At 39.5% G+C, this 16,848-nt stretch overlaps 1 protein-coding gene across 1 annotated transcript in view; it reads right to left on the bottom strand.

Moving 5' to 3' along the window:
- LOC117693628 (uncharacterized) overlaps positions 1-16,848 on the bottom strand; it is a 65,992-nt gene that overhangs the window by 32,758 nt on the left and 16,386 nt on the right. The window contains exons 7-12 of the mRNA XM_076917335.1: positions 15,504-15,617; positions 8,929-8,999; positions 8,190-8,214; positions 7,542-7,655; positions 1,390-1,460; positions 632-656 (exon numbers count right to left, since the gene is read on the bottom strand). Of these exons, the coding sequence (XP_076773450.1) occupies positions 632-656; positions 1,390-1,460; positions 7,542-7,655; positions 8,190-8,214; positions 8,929-8,999; positions 15,504-15,617 (420 nt within the window). The remainder of the gene's footprint in view (positions 1-631; positions 657-1,389; positions 1,461-7,541; positions 7,656-8,189; positions 8,215-8,928; positions 9,000-15,503; positions 15,618-16,848) is intronic.

The raw sequence follows: 16,848 nt of genomic DNA, 5'->3' as shown, positions 1-16,848 counted from the left end.
TCTACCTCTCATGCTTGTGGATGTCTGCAGGCAGATGAAGAGCAATGCCCTGAGCTTTTGCTCACTATGGTAGTCATGCCAGTGTCTGGGCTCTCTGTATTTTTGACGTACTGAAAGATGATTCTGGAAAGATGGAATATGGGCATTACTAAGTCCTTGCTCCACAAAGTGTCTCTTGATCTGCATGAAGAGCCTCATCACTTACCACTGCGCTCTGGTTTAGTCTTCAGAAGAATACCACCATAAAGAAACAAAAACACCATATGAAATGAAGTCTGAACTCTTATTTTGTAGGTAAAATGTGTATCTTATTATGGTAATTCAATAGCTTCTCATTGGAGATTGGAGTGGGTAGTCTGGATGCCTATCTTGAACAAAACCAGGTTTAGACACAACCTGGTATACACCATTCCAAACTAAGTACTGGGTTCATAGCTGGATCCTGTGAGTATACACAAATGAGCTCAGCCTATTTTTTTTTTTAACTTAGGAAACTATTATTTTAAAAGACAAAATCCAAATTCTTCCCAAGAGGTAGTTTAGATTATTGTGTTGCATTCAAATATAAGTATACCCAACATTTACACAACTTGTTTCTACAATGTGTCTTAAGAGACTTGGCAATACATACTGAGTCTGCGCCTTCTTACTTCCACCTGAAATTTAAAGGAGAGAAAACAGTATGCAGTACAGGTCACATTAGTTTCTGTTTGCATGGGTCTTTGAAAACTATGTCAACATTTTTTAATGCCAATCAACATAGGCAAGTATCTACAAGTGAAAGATTATGTATTAGTATATTCTGTGATGGTAGCACAGAAGACTGGGGTTTCTCAGTTGTGCCACTTCCCATTTTTTCTATTTTGAAAGCCACTTTAACTACCACTATCTGTTTGTCCTTGCAGAGTGTTCTGTATGTCACTCTGCAACATGCTTGAGCATCTTTAGAACTGGGTTGTGGAATTAATCCCTTCTGCAATATTGTCTCAATTATTTATACTAAAGCTAACTTGGTAAGTTTTAACACTTCGCATCCACACTGAACATATGAAGCTTCCTCCATTCTGACTTTAGTGGAACATACTGCACATAAGTCAAGGGAACCTGACATGCTTGTCAACTTCTAAATGAAATTTATAAACTTTTAGCAAAAGAGGAACCTATTTCTTTAGAACAAAAGGTCCTATCACACAGACTATAATACTTGACACTGGGTGCTTTGGTGCTCCATTCTATTAGACGAGGCTAGTACAATTACATGTTCCCTCGATTAAGCTAAGTCTCTTAAGGCCTAAGATAACCTTGCTCAACATGGTTGTTAAAATGCAATTTTGATGGAAAAATAAGATCACTAAAGTAACATTTCTACCTTAAGAAAGGCCTTCTTACCGACTCCATAGTGTCTGGTGTGCGTTTTTGGTCATCTGGTGTAAGTTGGTTGTCAGTATTTTCTGGTAGATCTAGTGGGACAGAAAGTGACAGTCAGCTCATGGTACTGCTTACAACTTATGCAGCATCCTTGCTTGGTGTGGGTAAAAGTCTGTCAACTTAGCAAATGTATGGGACTAGACTTAATGAGTAAGTTGCTTAGGTTGCTGCTAGCCTGTCTTCCTTTGAAGGCAAATTAAAGAAAGACCTGGAGAGATATGAGGAACAAAAATGCTACATTTCAAGACAGGGAGAACCCAAAGTAATGTAATAATCCATCTTTGATTGTGTATTATGAAATTAAGTTTTCACATGTATTTTCTTTGGTGAGAGTTTTATGTTTCAGAGAACAACTTGTAGGATCTATTTCTCCCCGTTTGTCATATATGTTCTGGAGATTTCAGTTTCAGGTTAATTCATGGCCTTGGTAGAGTCATCCATTTCCATGGGAAGGGCAACTCCTTGTCCTTAGTGTGACCTAGGATACTCATATTTCCCTGGGCAATCTGCCCATCTATTCAGATCATGTAGATCCAGAGACAGGAGGAGTCTATAGTCTTGGGTTTTCTTGTGTTTGCTCTCATCTAAGACCCTTACCCCATCTCACTTCTCAGTTTCAGATCCAAGTAGGAGCCAGATTCATTTGCTTTTTGGACTAGTTGGAAACGGGACTGTTGCCACATGTCTCTGTATCTGTGAATTCCTCAAGACCCAGGTAGAAGCTGGATTTGTGATTTCTCTTGGTAAATCTGACTCCATTCCTCCTGTTCCTGCTGCCTACCCCCAGACCCAGGCCAGGGATAGCAGTCATATATGCACTTCAACTTACTGAAGCTAACTCAGAACCTTCACCCAAGTGTATAAAAATAGAAAAACTAAAATTACCTCTATTGTAAAGATGATGTTTTATGTAAGTATAGATCTCCAAAACCCCAACAGAAATAAGCAATAACTTCAGTAAAGTGCTAGAATAGATATTCAACTTTAAAAATCAGAAAGTTTTGTATAAACCAATACAAAGCAAGCTGAGAAAGAGATCAAGGAAACTTTTGTGTTCATTAAGGCCTCCAAAATTAATTCTTTAGAAGTAAATTTTTAAAGGGAAGTGAAAGATCTCTACAGTGAAAGCTTTATATCTCTGAAGGAAACACTAGAAAATGGAAACCTCATTATGCATTAGATTGGTAGAATGAACAATGATCATCTGACCAAAGAAGTTTCAATAGTCAATGAAATAAAAATCAAAATTCATGTAACATTTCACAATTTTTTTTGTATTTACAAAAGTTCTAAAATTCATGTGAAAGCACAAAAGATTCAAAGTGGCCAAAGCAATCCTGTGCAAGGGACAATGTTGGCGGGAGTAACATCCCAGATATTATGCTATATTGCAATTTTAGTAATAAAGATAGCATAGAAATGGCACAAAATAGATATGTGTATCAATAAAACAGAAAACTCGTGCACACAATTAAAGCTTTTCATACTTGACCATTATCCCAAATAAACACAAGACAGCATCTTCAACTAATGGTGAGGGGAAGGCTGGGAAAGAGGGAAAGCACATGTTCGGTAGTAAAATTAGAGCTTTGTCTATCACCTTGCCCCAAATCGACTCTAAATGGATCAAAGGCCTAAAAGTGAAACCTTAGAAGCCATACAAACACAGAGGCAGCACCCAAAGGCTTTCTGAATAGGACTTCATTTACTCAGTAATTAAGGCCAAAATGGATAGATATAACTCATAAAACAACAAAAAAGAGCTGAATAACGACAACAAAAATCAACTCTGAAGATGAAAATAGAAGAGACAGAATCTTTGCCAGCTGTATCTCTGCTATACCATTCATATCCAGAATATACAAAGAACTAGAAAAAGAAAGTGCTAAGTATACGAATGACCTGATCAAAAGAAGTGACAAGGATGATAAGGCCATGAAATCTCAACCATGTAGTTCCTTAAACAGGACCAGCATCAAGACAACCTCTATTGATATGCCACTGTATAACAAGAGCTGCAGGTAATCAATGGTTGTGTACAGAGAATCCGTTTTTTCTACGAGTGGGCCCCCTCATAGATTATCTAATTCCAAATTAACAGCACTAAACATATATACATAAGAGCAACATGAAATGGAATTATGTTTATGTAACAATAGTTATAATAGAAGAGGTAATATATTTGACGGGAGAACATAGGATGAGTTGGACTGGGGAAAAGGAGGCATAGAATGATGTAAATAAAGCTGACCCAGCAAACTCAGGAGCAGCGAGTTCCACTCTGTCCCTTTTGTACTTTATTCCCTGGACTATAGCTTTGACTGCATCTCTGGAGGCCTGCAGCCACTTGGGACAACCAGGTGAGATCCTCATGCCTGAATCAAGACACTGAATCAAGATCACTGAGTTTCCCAGCAAGCCCAGCAGCCATAAGGTTTGCCCCATCCCCTCTGTGCTCCATCTACCTATCCATTTCCCTACCTGCAATGCCAGAGGCCTGTAGCCATAAGGAACCATGAGCTCTGCCTGTATCCCTGGAGGCCTGCTGCCACTCAAACAACAAGAGGCTTGAAGCCATCAGGGATGACCAGCTCTGTCAGCATCTCAGGAGGCCTATTGCCATCTGGGTCAACCAGCTCTATCTGCAATCACAGAGGCCTATTGCCATCAGGGACTATTACACCTGATAAAACAAGGCATAACAAGATACCTAAAGGTCAGCATAAAAACATAATAATAATAATAATAATAATAATAATAATAATAATAATAAAAACAAGGGTAACATGGCACCACTAAAACCCAGTAATCTTACAATAGCAAGCTATGAATATCCTAACACACGTGAAGCACAAGAAAATGTCCTTAAATCTAATCTAATGAAGATGGTAGAGGACTTTAAAGAGGAAACAAATAAATCCTTTTAAGAAATACACAAAAATACAATCAAACACAGAGTCCTTTAAAGAGGGAAGAAATAAAGAAATCCAGGAAAATGCAATCAAACAGGAAATTAATAAAACTGGTCAAGAACTGAAAATGGAAATGAAAGCAAGAAGGAAAACACAACTTAGGCAATCTTGGAACAGGAACTATGGATACAAGTATCACCAACAGAATACAAGAATTGGAAGAGAGAATCTCAGGCTTAGAAGACATGATAGAAGAAATTGATACACTGGTCAAAGAAAATGCTAAACCTACAAAGATTGTGATATGAAACACCCAAGAAATCTGGGACACTATTAAAAAAAAACCAAACCTAAGGATAACAGGAATAGAAAAAGAAGAAGATTCCCAGCTCAAAGTCCCAGAAAATATCTTTAACAAAATCATACATACTTCCCTAACCTAAAGAATGAGATGGCTATAAATGTACAAAGAGCTTGCAGAATTGTGGATAGCTTTGGGGCTGCTTTGAAGAAATGTGACATTGGCCAAGGACAAGAAATTGGGCTTCAGCCAAGAGTCTGACATTGGGCTATGACAAGGAAGTAATTTCAGGCAGGAATCTAAATCTTAAGATAGAACAAAGAAGTAGGGTTCCCCAATGAATATGACTTTGGGCTAGGACAGAGAAGTAGGCTCAGATATTTTGGTCATCCTGAGAAGCCCTTAGAAACAGTGATCATGGAGGTGATCACAGGACTTTGGATATTGCCCTGCTTGTTCTTTGACTATTTGTGTTTATTGTCTTGCTTGTTCCTTGACTATTTGCATCTTTTGTATTGTTAGTTCCTCAACCCAGGACTGACCTTAATACTTGTATGTAATTAAAGTGGTATAAAAGCAGATTGGGAAAAAATAAACCTGCCTTCAGTCTCAGAACTGGCTGGGGTCATGCCTTTCACCTCTGCCTACCAGGAAATGAAATGGGCCAAATGATCTATTAAGATTCCACCATCTTTCTGGGCATGTAGGCTCCTAGAAGTTTTCTGTTCTGTCCTCTTCTCTTTCAGTGGTCTCCTGACTCTGATGAGATTATCAAGGGAGAGAAAAATTATTGGAAACAAAGACTAGGCACATAGAAACTCAACATGGGGACTCCTTGAGCAATGTTTCATTATTACCAGGTGGAAAGAGTATCCACACTTTGATACATTTCTAAGTACAGGTCTAGAGACAACATGGCACCCAGAGGAAGTGGCTAAAGAAAGGAGATGGATGACTATGGGGCAGATGCTAGAGACACTTTGCTCAGAAACAAGAGCTCTCATGTTTCTAGTGAGGAGACACAAAACATTAACACTAGAGAGACTGCCTATAAAGGGGACCATGCCTAGTTGTACAATGATGGAATGCAGGAAAATCAGACACACTTCTGAAGACAAAGGCCTTGAACCTAGTGAAGAGGGAAGACACTGGAAAGAAACACACTCCTCAGGTTATAAATTCATTTCCCTTCAAAGTCAAGCAGGCCAGATGATCACAGGAGAAAATGACAATTGTGGCCAACACAGAGGACAGATGCAGCCTATGGCAAGATGGCTTCCAGAAGAGCTGAACCTCATTGCTCATGGGATATGGACAGTTCTTTATGGAAATTCCCTAACTACCCTTTGCATCTTAGAGCCTGAACCAAATATTTCTTAAAAAGAGGCAATGCTGGGGCCAGAGATCAGTTCCATCCTCACTTGATAGATCAGAGGCTGTGATATGTTGATTACCTCAGTCATCCTGAATGGCAGTCCAGGTTGAGGAGCATTGGCTGCAAATGAGCTACATTTAACACCAAGCCTGTACTTAACAGGGCATTGCAGATATGGTACTTCTGTCAGAGTAAACAGCCATTTGGTAACCTAACAACTCTACTATGTTGGTCCCACATGAAGCAAAGTTTAGCAGTGAACAGAAGATCATGTACGGGCTGCTACAACTCCTGAAAGATGACAGGAAGGGACTCTGTTTCTTCAGCATCATTGGGCCTACACTGCTAGATTATTATCTACAGGATCCTGTGAGCACAGGAGAAAAACATTGTCCCTCATCAGACAGGCTGCCTCTATCCAGGTTAGTACACAAACTGAAAGGCAAAACTTCATGGACATTGTCATGGCTAATCTCAGCTGTCAGATAGATGATGCTCAGACACTGGACATGCAAGTATTAGATGATAGCATTTAGTTTAGCTGAGGGGGGAAGCTAAATAAACTCTGCTGACATTGTTGCTTAGGAAAAGATCAAGACTATGTGAAAAAGAAGAAAGTGAGCTGAAAACAGACATTTGTTCTTCTGTTTTGTTTGCTTGTTTGTTTGTTTTGAACTAGATTGTAGTTTGACTTCGTCACAAATTTCTGTCTGGTGGATAGCTTTACCCTGTTTATGGTCTGTAAAGCTTAAATTTCATTGAAAATCAAACCATTCCTTTTTTTTAAGGTTGTTTTATTTACAATATTTTTCCATAACTGGGGAAATAGGTGAGGCAGACATTAATGTGTAGCTACTGTGAGCAAAAACTTGGACTTCAGGTAGTGGCACCGCCTGAAAAGAGCAAGTGTCCTGGGAAAGACATTCTTCAAATGACAATGCACGCTTACAGACTTTCAAACCTGCCATTTTCCTAACCTTTACTGATATCTTTCCCATGGTCTCACTCTCCAAGTCCAGTGTGTAACATGACCATTCCTAGGACCCTAGCCATTCAGATAAAGACCAGGAATTCTGGTACTTAAAATTTTAAATTTTAAGATTTTATATCTATAAATACACATATATGTATATATGTACTTGAATTTTACCCTCAGTCATGAGACATTCAAGAATTACTACATCAAGGAACTGTGAGAGAAAGTATGAGAGAATGGTTCACACATTCCTGTCTATATTAGGGGACGCTTCAGTGACTCACAGAAGATAAGCCTCTGCCTTACACTGGTTCATGCCATTGAATAGAGTGCAAGGTAACATTAAATGCATTTTAATTTTAAATTTTAAGATTTTATATCTATAAATACACATATATGTATATATGTGATGCATATATAAATGAACATTATTTGTGTATATATTCATGTGTAAATACAATATTAATTTATCTATAGGTTTACATGTGAAAGAAAATAAGTTTTAGCTACTATATATATTTGGACAAAATAATAAAATTTCCACAGTACCTTTGGTGTTCTTTTCAGTTGTTTTTGTCGAAGGACCCTCAGAGGCTGAAGGTGTTTTTGTGTCCTGAGGGGTTACGGTTTTCTTCCGACAAATTCCTCTTAATATGGAAAAGACTGAGAATGCAGTTATAACAGGGAGTCATGTCAGCTTATTGGCAGAAAACTCAAGAAAACTAAGAGCTACTGAGAATTTGGTTTGACTGTTGTTCCAGGTACAGTCATCAGAGTGAGACTGGTGTGTCAGGAAGATCACTGCATGTAGTGAACAATCAGTTAGGCAATGAATGGACATCACAAGAATCACAGATAAAGCCTAAATATAGATGCATATGAAAAGACAAAAGAAAGAGCCACATGACTGAGCATGCTGTGTGAGTGTGCTGCCCGATGGGCATCACGCTAACCCTTCTTAGAGCCACGTGGACACAGCTACAGCCATTACAATGCTTTCACCCACCAACTCTTCACGAGGACACAAAGACTTTCTTCTTAGTTGGTTAAGGTAATACTTAAGAGAAAAACAAACAACCGAATACAAGTTCTTTCCAGCAGGTGAGTTAGAGCACAGAGGTATTATAGTCAAAAGGATATCCAGTGTTTACGCAATTCCTTTCTAAAATGTAGCTTAAGAGATCCTATAATACATACTGTGTCTACGTTTTTTCCTCTCCTCCTGAAATTTAAAGGAAACAGTATGAGGCATAGGCCATGCTGAGTTCTGCTTGCATGGGTCTTTGGAATGCATGTCAACATGGTATGATGCCAGTGGAAATGGATAAGAGTCCTATATATGAGTATGTTCTATGAAGGTGCAACGCAACAACTGGGGCTCTATAGTTTGGGCAACTTCTCACTTTTGTTGGCTTGAAGGCCAGATTATATAACACTGTTTAGTCTCTTCTGAGTAGCTCCTAAGCCACACTGCAACATGGTTAAGCATTTTATAACCTGATTGTGACATTAATCTTTTCTACACCAGGGCCTCAATTATTTACACCAATACTCATGTCTTACCACTCAACACCCACACACTGGAAACTTCCCTTACAGTGGTCTCTGTGGAGCATACACAGACTTCATTAAAATTACAGGAACCAGAAGTGGTTGTCAACTTCTGAGTTAAACTGTACATTTTTCTAAAGAGGAACTTTTTTCTTCAGGAGAAATGGTTTCCTCATACAAACTGTGCTAAAAGACACTGCAAGCTTCTGTGTTCGGTTGTACAATGTTCAGGAACAAGCTGGTCCGATTCCATTTCCTGTTTTTTCTAAGTAAGCCCTTTAATGCCCATGATGCACTTGTCTTCTGTTAATCAAATGATATATCCACTACAATGTAAGGGGATAATGTAACCTTTCTATAGTAGAGAAAGGAAAAGCCACCTTACCTTCGCCATCCCCACTGGTGGCTCTCCCTGTTCCCCTGCTGAAGGTGCAGCATCAGCATTTTCAGGTAGCACTGAAAGGAGAGGAAGTGACTGTCAATGCACGGTTGTTTTTAATTACCCTAAGAATCTTTGCTTGATGTGCAAAGATGTCTATGATGCTGGTGTGTGTGACTCAATCTAATCATTAAGCATGGTTTGCTTGCTGCTTATTCCAGAACTATGGATTACATTGTTGGAAACAAAGTGTTGCAAATCAATGTGGAAGAAGAATCTTATTGTATAAAGAATAAATAAATCTTTCAAAATGTGCATTGCACTTATTCAGTTGAAGGAAACCATGGATGTGCCTCTGTGCATGTGGAGTTTAGAGGTGCTCCTTGGGTCTGGTTTTCTCCTTCCACCATGTGAGTTCTGAGGATTAGCTACAGGTAGGTCATCAGGCTTTGCTGAAGATGCCATTCTGTATGCACTAATCCAACCCATCTTCTTCTACTACAATAATCTTTATGATTAAGCATCAGAATAATGTCACTTCCTGTTTTGAAGCAGGGAACAATGGCTGCTTGTGGCTTCTTGTGGCACATCCACAATCTACATATGCTGATTCGGCATTTATCATTAAATATGTATCCTTTCATCTATGCTAATGTAGTCATTTTACTTTGGAAATTTTATTAGGATGAGTATCTCTGAAAAATATTTTGCCTATGTTATGTGTTCAGTACTCTCTAAAAGTTACCATATCCTGTATTTTTTATACTGTGCTGAGTATGTTAGTATTTTATAGGGATTTGAGGCACATGGAGAACATGTATGGGTTACAGCTCTATAGGATGTAGTGTAATCTAAGGGCTTGCTTACTTTCAGATATTGGTGCTCAGGAGGGTCTGGGGAAATTCTGAACAAATACTCAAGCAATGGCACATAATAACACAACTCTGTAAGCTATGTCTAAACAAGTAAAGGAAGGAAGCATGCTATCACTTTCTTAAATTCACGCTATCAGAATGTAGCTAAAGTATAACACAAAAGAACAAATCATACATTCCAAAATCTTACATTCAATATTGAGTTAGCAGAACAAGCTGGGAGACAATAAATTTGAGTATAGCTGACAACAATGATATAATCAACTATCAAGTACCAACATGTATGGAATTACCACACAGAAAAGAGCAAAATGAACTTCCTGTCTCAAAATCAGAGGTAGAACTGAACAGGATTCAGAATAAGAAAATATATCCTTATCTTTGGAGGGTGTGTTTTGAGACAGGGTTTCTCTGTGTCCCATTGGCACTCTGTCTTGCAACTCACTCTATAGACCCAGCTTGCCTCCAACTCCAAGATCCAGCCCTGCCTCCTGAGTGCTGGGATGCAAGGTGTGCACCATCACTGCTCAGCTTGAAAACATATCTTCAATGGGCATAGTGTACTCACTCCATCGCACAGTGTGATGCGTCTTCATAAGGACATGTGCATATAAGATTACAGTGTGTGTGTACTGTGCCCACACCACCCGCCTCCTCTCTCATCCTGCCTCTGATTTGTCCTCCTTACTGACCAATAAAACCTTTAGTTTGTTCACATCATATACACATGCAATTTTATTTTTCATAAAACCTAGACATTCAAATGAAAAAAAAGCATCCTGTCCTTGTCTTTATCAATATTAGACATTTAATGTGACAATTATATTCACTTACATCTATTTTCTGCAAATGACATAATCCCATGTTCCTCAGTGGTTTACATGGTGTCTTAATTTAAGGTGTCCATTGCTGTGACCAAACACTATGATCATAAACAACTTGTGGAGGGAAGAGTTTATCTCAGGATAACACTCTCTCTTTACACCCCGTTCCTGGGGTAAGTCGGGGTAGGAAGTAAACAGAGCAAGAACCTGGACTCAGGAGCAGATGCAAAGGCTGTGAAGGAGTGCTGTTTGCTGGCTTGTTCACCATAGCTCACTTAGTCTGCTTCTTATAGCACCCAGTACCACCAACATAGGTGTGGCACTGCCCACAGTGAGCTGGGTCCTCACATATTAATTATCAATGAAGAAAATGCGCCAAGGCTTGTCTACAGGTTAATCTGGTGAAATTGTTTTCTGACTGAAAGTCTCCTCTTCCCAAATGTCTGCTTTGTGACAAGAGAAACAAACAAACAAACAAACAAAACTGTCCATAACACCTAGCTTTAGGAGAGAAGGGGATTCTCCACACCCCATTTTAATTTTTGAAATTATAATTTAGTTACATTTTTCTCTTCACTTTTGGAGATGGATATTTAAATTAACCAAAATACAAGTAACCTGAAAACTCAAGATGCTAAGAATGCAACCTTTCATGAAGTAAACATTTCACACAGAATGTTTGACATCTTAAAAATCTTTTCTGTGAATACTTCTACTAATACTAAGCTTTTTGTTGTCTGGCAACGTTATCAAGTGAACAGTTAAATCATAACTGAAATGCTACATATATTAAAAGCAGGGAAATATATGAGAAAGCCACAAGAGATCACAACTTCTGGGATTAGAATCCCAAGGACGTTTGAAATACTTGGTCTTATTACAACAGTAATGAAAGTTGGTTATGAGATTGTTGCGGTTGTATACAATGAGTTTAACATAAATTTGTCGTGTGTGTGTGTGTGTGTGTGTGTGCATGTGTGTGTGCATGTGCATGTATCTGTGTCTGTAGGTGCCTGTCAAGGGGAACATGAAGACATGAAGGTTAAAAGAGGGCATGGAATAACATGACCTATCAGTCTCCTTTCTCTAAAGCAGGTTCTCTCATAGAATCTGGAGCTAGGCTGACAGCCATCAAACACTAAAATGTCTCTGCCTATTGAGTGTAGGATATTATGTGTGGGAGGGGATTTAAACTCAGGTCTCCTGATTTCCCACCAAGTGTTCTTCCCCACAGAGCCATTAACTACCCTGAAGTTAATACTATAAAGCTATTTGAGAGGGTGTATTAATTTTGTGTGCAAATCTTTCAAATGAAATCACTATATTTGGCTTCTAAGTATGTGAATGATAGTTTAATATTTTGATGATATTATGTACAAGTTTTGTGGAAATAAACTGTAAGAGACAAATTACAATTTATGTATGCATATTTATCTTAAGTTTATTATATTCCTAAGCCATGCAGTACACATGTACAGGTGACACAAATTTTAAAAGAAAATTCAAATATAAGACATATAAATGGGGATTTTTTCCCACAAGGTCAATATGAAGGACATGTATTTTAATTTGTCTTCATTGATAGCAGGCTAGAAGGACAGCTATATCTCAGTGGGATTTCTGTCCTCCCATGCAAAACAGGGGCTCTGTACCTGAGATGCTGCTTTGACCACAGACAGAGACAGAGTGAAACACTGAGTTAAGTGCAGGACCAGATACTGCTCTAAATTGTGTCAAAGTACTGGTGATTTCAATAGGGACAGATGTGACAGGCACCTGTCAGTCATTCCTTCTTCTTATCCTTGTGGTTTGGAACAACTTTTTCTGGGTTTGTTTTTCTTCTAATGTGTATAGTCCTGTTCTGTTTATGAGAATTCTGGATGACCATGAGTTCATCTCTGTCTTGGCTGTTCACAATAGCCATGCCATAGCTAGTCACGAGGAGCCCCTTAGCTTTGTCCACCAGACAAAGGATAAACTACTAAGATTCGAATGTCTTCATTTCTGGGTATATTGTCCCTAAGAAGGGTTTATACTCTATTCTATTAATGCTCTCATCTGCCCAGTGAGGTTGGTGAGAAAGAGATAATACAGAAAGAAAAGGGCTCTCTGGAATGAGCGTGGGGGCATGCAGGACGGTAAGCTATATTCTATGGACAGTGTATTCTCATATGCAGTATCAGGAACAAGGTAATTGGTGGGAAGAAACCTCCAGGATTCTATGAATAGTCTAGTACAGATTGTCCAGCCAATATGGCACTTGAAAAACCATGCAGAAACATCTGTAGAAGGATAAAGGCAAGAAACTGTAAGGAGGGATATGAGGAGTATGAGGTTAGAGGGTGGGTCATGGGGCTCTGTAGGACATACTACACACAAGCAGGAGGCTCTGGGTGTGCAGTGAGTAACACTAATACTATCACAGTGGAGCCAAACACAGCTAAACAATGAGAAGATGCAGGAGAAGCTGACATACTTGTGATGAGTAAAGGCCTTGAGCATAATGAAGAAGCTCCAGGGAAGATACTTGCTGGAAGCACATTTCTGAGATTATGAACACATTCTCCTAAATAGGCAAGTCAGGGAAAGCTGTAACAAGTGAAAGATACAAATAGTGACAGCACTGAGGACAGACACAGCCCTATGCCCAGAGAGGTGCTAAGACAACTGATGTCCACTCACCTAGGATTCGTTAGTCCTAGGAATAGGTGTAATTTACTAGAACTCCCAAGTCCAAGTTCTGAATGTTGGAGGCCAAACCAAGAAATTCCTGAGAGGGGCCAAGGGTGCACTAAAGTTCAGATCCCACTTCAATCACTAACTAGGTCAGAGGCTCCAAGATGCAGATCAGAACACTAGGCCTGCATGTCAGTCTGAGGTGAGGAACACAAACTACATGAAGTCATCTCTTAGGGTTTTACTGCTGTGAATAGACACCATGACCAATGCAAGTCTTATAAAGGACAACATTTAACTGGGGCTGGCCTACAGCTTCAGAGGTTCAGTCCATTATCATTAAGATGGGAACATGGCAGCATCCAGGCAGGCATGGTGCAAGAGGATCAGGGAATTCTATATCTTTATCTGAAGGCTGCTTCCAGGCTGCTAGGATGAGGGTCTTAAAGCCCACACCCACAGTGACACACCTACTCCAACAGGGCCACACTCTCTGATAGTGCCACTCCCTGGGCCAAGCATATACAAACCATCACAAGTCATATATGGAGCCCTTGCTCCAAAGACATTGAAACTATAGTGTTTTGACAGAATGAGAGTCATCCTGGCCTTTTAGGCACTCCACATGAAGAGGTGCTTCACAGGGAAAAGCAGAAGTGCTCTTACAGACCTGAAGAACCAGGGAGAGGACCTGCTTCTCCTGCAGCATTGGGCCTGCACTATAAGATATTTACCTACAGGTTCTTGTGAGGAAAGAAAGTTGTTTCCTACCAGATAAACTCTCTCTGATACAGGTTAATACTCAAAAGTGAAACTAACACTTTGTTGGCTCCATCATGCCTAATCTCAGCTGTCAACTAATGAGATCTGAATCCTCCAGGCATAAACCCCTGGGGTTTATTTTGCTTTGATTAAGTCATGTTGGCAAGACCTGTTTCCTGTAGGTACAATCATTCACTTGGATGGGATCCTGGGCCATATAAGAGGAAGAAAACTCAATGGAGGACATTCACTCATTGTTCTTTGCTTCTAGGTTTTGGCTGCAATGTCACTCTCCCTTAAGTTTCTGCCTCTGTCTACTGCTTCCCAATTATGAGCTCCAAACTCAATTTCCATGGCAAAGTCAACATTCCCTTGCTAAAGATGTGTCTTAACTAGGGTTTCTATTGCTGTGAAAAGATACCACAACCATGGCAACTCTTACAAAACAAAACATTTCACTGGGGCTGGCTTACACAGTGTCAGAAGTTTAGTTCATTATCATCATGGCAGGCAAAATGGCAGCATGCAGGCAGACATGGTGCTGGAGACGGAGCTGAGAGTTCTATGTCAGGATTGGCAGGCAGCAAGCAGGAAGTGAGTGACACACTAGGTCTAGGTTGAGCATCTGAGACCTCAAGGCCCGCCTCTACATTGATGCAGTTCCTCAGCAAGGCCACACTTACTCCAAGGCCACACCTCCCTATGAGCCAGGTATTCAATTGCAGGAGTCTATGGAACCACTCCTATTCAAGCCACTGCGGAATGTTTTTTTGTTTTGTTTGTCAGAGTATTTTGTCACTGCTTCTGGAAAAGTAGGCCCAACAAAATTTCCAAGAAGAGGTATAACAACAGTCACACACTTGGGTGTTGGGAGTGGCAGAGGAAGGATGGCCTAAGTGTTTTGGGAAACATAGACTCTAAATAACAGAGCCAGAAACAAAGCACACTCAACCTTGCCACTGTTAACTATTATACATTGGAAAGATAAAATGCACAGAAACTTCAAATGTTTCTGTGTTCTTAATATTCTTTCCCACACTCTTGGTCTCCCAAGCACAAGTTATAAGATGACTCCTTCTAGGGCCGTCTCTCAATGGATCTGACTAGGTATACCTTTATTTCATTCAAATTTCATCCTCATTCTTGAGACTTTCCACATCTGCATCATGCATGTCTGGAACACAGTGGATGACATGTGGCTCAGTTATTCATGGCTACTGCAGGTGAAGCCTGGAGTAGTCAGTCATATAAGACAAGTCTCAGCTTTCCTCTGGTTTGCCATTAGCTAATGAAAAGCAAAGATGATGGCTAGCTGCATCTTTAAGTTCTGTGGTTGTGCTTCTACTCAGCTAAATGAATTAATGTTATTCACATATTAAAAACTACAGCAAAACTTCTGCATAGAGTTACATAATTGGACAGAATTAGTTAATTCCCACAGTACCTTCCGTTGTTATCTGGGCTGTTTCTGTGAAGGCAACAGGGAGGACTTGACGTCTCTTCACAACGAGGGGGGCCACAGTTTTTTTTCGAGAAAATTTCTTTAAAATTGAAGAAACTGGGAATGCATTCACAGGGAGAGTTATGTCAGCAACATGGCAAACAAACAGAAGAAACTGATAATAGTTAAGTTCTTGTAGAGTTGATCATATTTCTTTTTGGGAAGTCACTGTAATTAGAATGGTGCTGCAGGAATATCAGAGTTTAGTGTGCATTAATTCTACATGACATTATGATGTAGATAAAGTCTACTGTGATCCACATGATGTTATAGGTAACGTCTAAATTCATTCAGGTGTGACAACAAAGAGGCACAACATGATTATGTAATGTTGCTATGGTGCCTGATAGGCAGCATTTAAATCCCATTCAGAGCATTATGACCCAGAGACATTCCTGCAATCCCTCTGCAATCCCATCATTGTGCCAGGAACTAGAAATTTCATAATGACCCACAGAAACCTTTTCGGTGTTAAAGATAAATATATAGGGTTAAGTCATAACTAAAGGCACATGACTATGCACGTGCTCTGGGGTGTTTGTGAAATGTGAGGACACACCCACTAGACAGGAAGGACCAAATCCTGAGCAGGAATTGACTCTGATGTAGGACAGTGCCCAGTGGTTGTTTGCTTTGTATTTTTTCCCTATCCAGAATATTTTACAGCTTATGTAGAATACATTATATCACTTTAAGTGAGCTTGGAAGATAAGAAGTTTATCACTTAAAGCTTATATTATATCACTTTAAGTGAGTTTGGAAGGTAAGAAGTCTAGTGTTTTAATCCCTGGGTGCTGTGTTAGTTATATCCATGATGTCCTGGCCAAATTCCCTGACAGAAATAACCAAAGAAATAAATGTTCTTCCTTTGATCTCTGACTCAATATATAAATTTCCAAGTTGTAGAAGGACCCTGAATCAGTAAATAGAGCCTTTCTCCAGTGCCTTCACCCTGTCAGTTCCTCTCAGCCAGTGATTCTCATCACCAAGTGTGTTCACTGGTGAGGCAACTTATGCTTGCGTGTCTTCTGTGATGACTCAGGCTCTAAGTCATTCTAAATCAAGTTGTCACGTGAAGGTTGGACAAAAAAGAAAGTTCAAACTTGTATAAACCCTCAACATGAATTGAAGTGAGACAGTCTACGTGGCTACACAAGGAACGAGTGTCCATTGGGTCTGCTTGTTGTTTCCTCATCAAAATTTTTAAATGAGATATTTTCTTAATTTTTTTGAGAACCCCATAAAGTGTTATGCTGGTCCTTTTCATTCCTGCCCATCACCCCAACTC

Source organism: Arvicanthis niloticus, chromosome 21 (genome assembly GCF_011762505.2).
Source record: "Arvicanthis niloticus isolate mArvNil1 chromosome 21, mArvNil1.pat.X, whole genome shotgun sequence".
Taxonomy (NCBI): Eukaryota; Metazoa; Chordata; class Mammalia; order Rodentia; family Muridae; genus Arvicanthis; species Arvicanthis niloticus.
The sequence above is the reverse complement of the archived record's forward strand: the minus strand, read 5'-3'. Positions and strand labels throughout refer to the sequence as shown.